The following is an 8,221-nucleotide window of genomic DNA, read 5'->3' as shown; positions in this document are numbered from 1 at the left end:
TGGGCGACTGTGCAAATGAGAGTCTGGCTTTCACACAAGCAGCTCCAAACAGGATGCCCTGCTGTCCCACTTCCCCGCGCTGCACACCTGAGCCAGCCCCGTCCCGGCTGGAGCTTAGAGCTCCCTGAGGTCAGCTCCCCACCCAGAGAGGCAGACGCAGGCCCACAGAGAAGCCGACCGGCAGCCGGGGCCACATTCAGAGTCAGAAGCTGGGCAGGGGCCGCATCCAGGCTTCCCATTTAGGTTCCTTCCAGCTCACGGCACCCCAACACCATGGGTCTCGGCACCCCAACACCATCGGGCTCGGAAAGTGAAGCGAGGCTTCCCCCACCTGACTGCAGCGAGAAGGAAGGAATCCGACAGGGGTGGCAACACCTTGTTTTTATTCTTTATTTCTTTCGGGGGGTGCAGCATGTGGCACACTGTCACCCCGGGTCTGGACCCACTGCATCGGGCTGGGGAGCAGGGCCCCCCCTGTTCCTCTTCTCCGCACTGGAGTGGCAGGAAGCTAAACCACCAGGGACACCAGGGCGGACCCAGTGGTGCCCAGGATGACTTTGGACGACAGGGACAGCCCGGCTGCTCCTGCGGAAGAAGAAGGGGCTGAGCAGAGAGGGCCCAGGGACAGCTCCGAGGGGCCAGAGATGCCGGAGCGGGCCTCTCAGGGGGGCCTGAGGCCCACACACCCAGTCAGCACCCTCCTGGGTTTCCCACCCCCCAGGACCTCTGCTCTGGGCGGGCTGCTGCAGGCAGCTCCCCAGGGGGGTGCACTCCAGGGTCACCCTGAGAGCTGGGAGGGGCTGGACCCCAGGTGGGGTGAAGACACTCCAAGTTACCCAGCAAACCCTTTGGGCAGAGCCCACGGAGCCCAACAGCCCAGGGCCAGGGCTCCTTCCCCCCTCCAGCGAGAGGACCCGGAAGGTGACACAGGCACAGAGACCAAAGCTCACTGGGCTAGGACCGGGCTGGACCCTCTGAGGCCCTCGTCCTTCTCGCCCCACCGGGGACACTTACCCACAGACTGCAGAGTAGCCACCAGGCTGCCAGCGGCAACCCCGCCCCCGTTGGCGATGGCGGACACCGACATCATCTTGGCTGCCAGGGAGGAGGCGGTGATTCCTGCCCCAGTGAAGCCCACGGCGCCCAAAACCACGGGCACAGCACCCACAGTCACGGCTGTCCAGGGAGAGGAGCTGGGTCAAGGCCACACTCAGGGAAATGGACCCCCACACACACACAAGCTTGGGGGGCCTCAAGGGGGTGAGGGAAGGGGTGAACTCTGAACTTGGGAAAGACTGGGCCTGGCCAGCAGCCACAGGACAGGTGGGGAGAGCAGGTGGGGTCGCCGAGAATGGGGCTGGGCCCGGCTTAGGTCTGCAGCAGGACCGCCCGTGGGAGAGCCCCGTTCTTGGGTCTCAGGGTTCCCATTAGTGCGCTGCAGGCCTGGGGCGCGGCCTCCAGCTCCTGTCTGGGCTGAGGAGGTGTCCAGGATGGTCAGCCCCGCACCCAGGGCCCCCCATGAGCCAGCAGCTCCAGGGCGGCGTCCCCAGGAGCAGTCAAAAGCCTGGGACCTCGGGGCGCACACGGTTCAGCCTCGGTAACCCTCCCACAGCTGCAGGGGCAGCATGGGCCCCGTGGTAGGGAGGAAGTGGGAGCTCAGAGGCGTGCGTTCTCAGAGACCTCCAAGTCGCACCCGGGCTGCTCTGCCCTGAGGGCACAGGCCCCATGGGGCTGCCTCCGCCCCAGCCTCCAGGCTCTCTTGCTCTAGATCCGTTTCTTGTTCCTGGACCCTGTCTTCCTGCTCCTCTCCGTCCTTCCATCTCCTTCCCTGGCATAGGGGAGGCCGGGCCAACCTGAGCACGCACACGGCTGGGCGCTCCCAATCCCAGAATCTGGGGACACGGGGACTTGAGTCCTTTCCCTAAAGAAACTTACCTCCTCCGGCCACAGCCACGGCAACCTTGACTGGAAACCAAAAGGACATTCTGTAAGAAGGTCCACCCTGGCCTCCCTCCCATCCCGGAGCCCAGGGCCACCGACCACCGACAGGGAGGGGCTGCCCAGGTGGGGACACAGGAAGGAATGACCCTGCCTGACACCCCCACACCCCTACCCACCCCCCCCCCCCCCCGTCTTCACTCTGAGAAGTGGGGTTTCGGAGAGGGGCAGCTTCACAGCCCTGAGCTGGGCGAGGGTTGCCGGGCAGGCTGATGGCAGAGGCAATGACCATACTAAGTGAACGTGCGGCCGTGACCTGGAACCATCTGGGCACAGGTTTCAGGTCCCTGCGCCTGAAAACTCATCCTCTGATGCAGTTTTGTTGATTTTATCTGTCTGCTGATTTGGGGGCGGAGGCAGGGGGATGGGGAGATCCTCTAGAACAGTGGTTCTCAACCTGGGCTGCACATTAGAATCACCTGAGAATCTTTTTAAAACCCTGATTTCTGGGCTTCATCCTCCGGAAATTCTGTTTCTTTGTTATGGGGTGGGGCCAGAGCATTAGCCATAAAGAAACAGAATTTCTGGAGGACGAGGCCCAGAAATCAGGGTTTTAAAAGATTCCCAGGTGATTCTAATGTGCGGCCAAGGTTGAGAACCACTGCTCTAGAAGGCCCAGGGGGAAGGGTGCTGCTTGCAACCTGCCTTGAGGCGCCCGCCCCCCCCTCCCCCAGTGGTCACCCAGGGGGACGGTGCTGGGCCCCTGCATTTCCTTTCTACTGGAGCTCCCAGGCTTGGCCCTTCCTGTGCGGGCTCCTGCACAATGGCCAAGTGACTTAGGGCACGGTAGTTTGATTGGGCAGGATGTTAGTTCATCTAAATCGGGGTTGATGTTTGCTTAGTGGAGAAGTATACCGGCTCCTCAGCCGGCAGTCAGTCCTGGCGGAGAGAGAATGGCTGACATCAGGCAGCACTGGGGAACGCTTGGATGAGCGAATGCTCCGGGTTCTTCGGGGCCTGACTTGCCCTCTCCTCCAGGCAGCCACCCTGACCCTCCCAACCAGAACTCGTCCTTGCTCCCCTGTGGCTAGAGCTACTTAGCACTAGATCATATTATTACTTTTATAATGTACTAGTATATATATTTTTTGGCCTTAGTTGGTTTGGTTCAGTGGTTAGAGCATCGGCCTGCAGACGGAAGGGTCCTGGGTTCGATTCCAGTTAAGGGTACATACCCAGACTGTGGGCTTGATCCCCAATAGGGTGCGTGCAGGAGGCAGCTGATGGATGATATTTCTCTCTCATCGATGTTTCTATCTCTCTCTCCCTCTCCTTTCCTCTCTCTGAAATGAATAAAAACATATTTTAAAAAACACACAAAAAAACCAAGAGCCCAGTTAGAAAGGATTTGCTGCTTCACATTATTGCTCAGCAGGGGGGTGAGGCCCAGCCGTGGCCACCCCTGGCCTCTGATATCCGACAGCGACCTCCCACCTGGCCTGGCTCTGCTCCCACCGCACCGGCTCTGCCCAGTCGCCGGCTCCCCTCCCACGGGCAGAAGGCAAGTTGGGACAGGAGGAAACATACTTTATCGGACCCTGGTTCTCCTTCAGGGCCTTGGCCTTGAAATGTGCTTCTCTTCCCAGAACAAGGTCACGGAGAAACTTACTGCCCACTTACCACTTCTGCATCCTCCCAGGTATCAGAAGGCCCAGGGGGAAGGGTGCTGCTTGCAACCTGCCTTGAGGCGCCCCCCCACCCCCACCCCCGCCATGGTCACCTGCATTTTCTTTCTACTTAAGCTCCCCAGGGCCTGGCCCTTTCCTGCGTGGGCTCCTGCACAATGGCTTATTTCCTTTTTTCTTTAAAAAAATTTTTTTTAATTGATGAGAGAGAGAGAGAAAATCATCAGTTTGTTGTTCTACTTATAGATGGATGCATTCATTGGTTGATTCTTACATGTGCCCTGACTGGGGATCGAACCCACAACCGTGGCACTCTCACCATCTGAGCTACCGGCCAGGGCCACGAAGGTTTCCTCATTTGTAAATAAAGGACAATATTATCAATATTATCTTTGTCGGGGGTAGTTATGAGAATTCAACCACTTGATCAACGGCGGATGCTAAGCCTGGCCACTGGGCTAGTGTTTGGGAAAACCCAGCTGTCCTTCTTTTTCATCATCAGCTGAGGAGTCCTCCTTGTTCCTCACCAACAGGAGGACCGGGGAAGGGCGCCAGGGAGGGTGTCTGCTGGCCAAGCCAGTTACCTCCGAGGGGGCTAGCGGTCACGGCTGCCACGGGGGATGCCAGCAGGGAGGAGGCTTGCAGCGCCCCCAGCATGGACCCCAGGGAGGATGCAGCGGAGCCCAGGGCGGCTTTGGATGACATGGTGAGCCCTGAGGAAGAAGACGGGGTGAGTGCACAGGGGCCAGCGTCAGGCCGGGGTCAGGGGCCCTGTGGCCGCCTTCCCCCCACGTCACGCCAGGTCTTTGGGCAGGTGGGGGGTGGAGAGAAAGGTCAGTGTGGGTGAGCGCACATCCGCCCCCCGGGCCGCAGGTTCGCGATACTGACAGATCTCAGAAACATCGTTTTTCATGCAAAAAAAACCCCCAAAAAACAAAAAAAAACATCGAGGGAGATAGCCATTATTCAGTAAGTAAAGGAGAACACATGCAAACAGAAAATACACATTCTGCAAAAACATACATTGAAAAACAGACACACATTGAACATATTAGAAAGGCTGACCTTGAGGTAGGGGGTGGGGGGAACAAAGGAGAAGATAAACAGCAAAATAAAGAAATAAACCCAAGAGGGGCTCACACGAACTAACAAAGAAAATAGGCCCAAACCGAAGAATTCTGCTAACACCGGCGCTCTGGGTCTGAGACCCCACATTGCAAACTGCTACGAAAGGCGGGATGCAGAGATAAGAAAACTAAAGGAGGTGACGCCCTGGCCAGTGTGGTTCAGTGGATAGAGCATCGGCCCCGGACTGAAGGGTCCCGGGTTCGATTCTGGTCAAGGGCAGGCTCCTCACCCACCCAGACCCTGGTCAGGGCTCGTGCAGGGGCAACCAATCGGTGTGTTTCTCTCACATCAATATTTCTCTCTGTCTTTCCCTCTCCCACTCTCTAAAACTCAATGGAAAAATATCCTCAGATAAGGATTAAAAAATAATAAAAATAAAAATAAAATTTAATTTAAAAACAACGTAACTAAAGGAGGTGAGTTCTGGGGGTGAACCCAAGGGAAATGAGAGCCAGGGAGCGGGACCCAGGCAGGGTCCCCTCAGTCTGGGCCCAGTGGGGAGGGCACCCAAACCCCTTCACCGGCCAGGACACACCCCCAGTGGGAAGCCCCGCAGGTAACGCCCCTCTGTCCCTCCCCGTGGGGCCCTAAGCAGGAAGGACACTCGCTGGCCCTCCTCCCCAGCTGCCTCCTGCCGCTCCGGCCCTCCCAGGAGCTCACCCATGGATGACAGCCCAGCCAGGACACTGCTGGAGGCCGCCCCGGCTTTGGCCAGGCTCGCTGCTGACAGGATCTTGGTGACGACGGAAGAGGCCAAGATGCCTTCCATGGTGCACAGAGCAATAAGCACTCAGGGGAGCCAAACCTGCAAGAAGCTGCGTCAGGGACAGGGACACTGGAACTGGGGTTTCCCCACCGCCTCTACAGGGGCTGGGGGAGGGGTAGTTGAGAGGCTTCTCTGAGCTTGGGGGGCAGCAGGCCTGGAAAGGGTCCAGGGCTGGGAATTGGGGGGATGGAAGTGGAGGGTGAAGTGGACAGGGTAGATTTTATTTCCCCAGGTGGGCGGCTTCCTTTCGCCTGACAACACATTGACTCCTTAGATATTTCTAGAACTCCCTTCAATCTCCATGGGGCCACTTACAGGCCCCATGAGAAATGAGAAAATCAGAATGAGAAAATTAGCCCGGCTGGCTGACCGAGGGTCGACCTATGAACCAGCAGATCACAGTTCGGTTCCCAGTCAGGGCACATGACCGGGCTTAGGGCTCGATCCCCAGTGTGTGGCATGCAGGAGGCAGCCCATCCATGATTCTCTTTTATCACTGATGTTTCTATCTCTCTCCATCCCCCTTCCTCTCTGAAATCAATAACAACATATTTTAAAAAAAACAAAAACAGAAAAAGAAAACCAGAACCAATTCCACTTTGAAGGGTTACTCTGGGCTCCTGCTCTGATGCAATCCCTCCACTGGCACAATGGTAAGGAGATCACCATCTGCCTTTTATATGTATACTAGAGGCCAGATGCACGAAATTCATGCAAGGGGCTTGGACCCCACAGCTGCGGCCCTGGCAGCCCAGGCTCATCTGGAAGGTCGTCCAGAAGGACCTCTGGCCTAATTAGCATATTACGCTTTTATTATTATATATATATACTTTAAAAAAATATATTTTATTGATTTTTTTACAGAGAGGAAGGGAGAGGGATAGAGAGTTAGAAACATCAATCAGCTGCCTCCCGCACACCTCCTTCTGGGGATGTGCCCGCAACCAAGGTACATGCCCTTGACCGGAATCAAACCTGGGACCCTTGAGTCCACAGGCTGACACTCTATCGCTGAGCCAATCCAGTTAGGGCACCATCTGCCTTTTATAAATGAGAAAACATTGTCTGGCACAGAGAGGATGAGGGATTCACCCAAGGTTACAAGGACTTTATGCCAAAGTGCCATGGAGCCCTAGCTGGTTTGGCTCAGTGGATAGAGGGTCAGCCTATGGACTAAAGGGCCCAGGTTCGATTCCAGTCCAGGCCATATGCCCCGGTTGTGGGCTCAATCCCATTGGGGGTGTGCAGGAGGCAGCTGGTCAATGATTCTCTCTCATCATTGATGTTCCTATCTCTCTCTCCCTCTCCCTTCCTCTCTGAAATCAATAAAAATATATTAAAAAAAGAAAAAAAGTGCCACCAACCCTGGTTCAGCTGCTCCCAAAGCTCCAGCTTGGCGTGGCTCTGATCTGCTTCCTTCTAAACCTAACTGGATTCTTCCCCCACTTCTCCCCGCCTGTCGCACCCCCCACCCAGGAATGGAGGAGGCGTAGTCCCCAGAGTCCTAGATCCTGGGGGGGCAGCTGGGGGCTGGAGCCCCTCCCCCCCTTTTCTCTGATGAGAAACAAGGTGTTCTGTGAGTAGACCCACAGGGTCTGCACTCCACTCCCTGAGCCCACAGGCCATCCCAGGTGGAGGGCCATGGAAGGAGCAGCCCTCCGCCCGCAGTCCATGTCTTACCTAGAGAAGAGGATTCTCTGAAATGCAGAACCGACTCTGCCGGAGGGTTTGAGTTGTGATAACATCCAGGAAGCGGAGCAGACTCGCCCCCAGGGATGCAGAGAGCAAATGAGATAAGTTTCCTTTTACGGGAAACTGAAACTGCATTTGTTTTACAAGAAACTGAAACTGCATCCCAATGTTTCCCTCTCCCAGTCAGGGGGGAAATCCTGCTGTAGGTGTGGGATCCGGCCGTGGATCCACCACTGTCCGTAATGGAGGACACTTCATCATTCAATTCGGGGGTGGGATGTGCACTCTGCGTAGTAAAGATCATAAGAAATGAGATAAAAGTCATATAATAAAAGGGTAAACATTAACTTCTAATGGAGACAAGAAGATGGTTTTCAGAAAAGCATTCATCCGTGCAATGGACAGATGTTCAGTTCTTCCAAAAACCTGTACTGAAGGCCCACCATGTGGCGGTGGGTCTAGGTATGGAGTCAGAGCAGGGCCAAGCTAGACCACCCATGTGTCCTCCTGGAGCTACGGCTGTCAGGGAAGAGAAATAAGGTAAAGAACTGAATATACCGAGTGCGATTTGAAGACTTCCTGAAGCAAAAGGAGGTAGAGTCCAGGTATGAGAGGAAGAGGGAGGGAGGCCCGAAGTGAGGTGAGAAGTTAAGGGGGAGCCAGGCTGTGTGAGGCTGAAAGAATAAAAGAATGTTACAAACTGCACAGGCCCAGCTGCCAGGCCTAGCTGCCTGTTTTATCTCAACTCCCTAGGCTTCCCCCACTAGAGATAGGAACAGAGAGAATGACGCCCTCCCTAAGGCTGTTTCAGGAGATAGCCCCAACAAAGGGCAGGCTGAGTAAACTGGGCTTCAATCAACCTTGAGATAAACAGGTTGTGAAAACACCAGGCAGGAATGCCCTATCAAGACACGAACCAGACCCCTTTGGAATCTCTCTGTTCTCCTCTCGCCCTCCTGCATGCCACCCCCCTCCCTGATGTGTGATTTTTGCATATAAATAGCTGAAAGAC

General features: G+C 55.8%; 1 protein-coding gene across 2 annotated transcripts; it reads right to left on the bottom strand.

Moving 5' to 3' along the window:
* Positions 1-362: 362 nt before the first annotated feature.
* Positions 363-7,353, bottom strand: LOC118659579 (interferon alpha-inducible protein 27, mitochondrial-like). Of its 2 annotated transcripts, none has more exons than XM_036315763.1 (6): positions 7,198-7,353; positions 5,412-5,556; positions 4,208-4,336; positions 1,936-1,965; positions 1,015-1,176; positions 363-585 (listed from the first exon to the last, which is right to left on the bottom strand). In XM_036315763.1, exons 2-6 carry the CDS (start codon positions 5,518-5,520, stop codon positions 509-511), a joined length of 507 nt encoding a protein of 168 aa, XP_036171656.1. In that variant the 5' UTR covers positions 5,521-5,556; positions 7,198-7,353; the 3' UTR covers positions 363-508. The 2 variants fall into 2 exon arrangements, with proteins under 2 accessions (XP_036171656.1, XP_036171657.1); XM_036315764.1 differs by lacking the exon at positions 7,198-7,353 and adding an exon at positions 6,882-6,903.
* Between the last annotated feature and the right edge of the window lie 868 nt (positions 7,354-8,221).

This window comes from Myotis myotis, unplaced genomic scaffold, assembly GCF_014108235.1.
Source record: "Myotis myotis isolate mMyoMyo1 unplaced genomic scaffold, mMyoMyo1.p scaffold_m19_p_60, whole genome shotgun sequence".
In the NCBI taxonomy this organism is placed as follows: Eukaryota; Metazoa; Chordata; class Mammalia; order Chiroptera; family Vespertilionidae; genus Myotis; species Myotis myotis.
The sequence above is the reverse complement of the archived record's forward strand: the minus strand, read 5'-3'. Positions and strand labels throughout refer to the sequence as shown.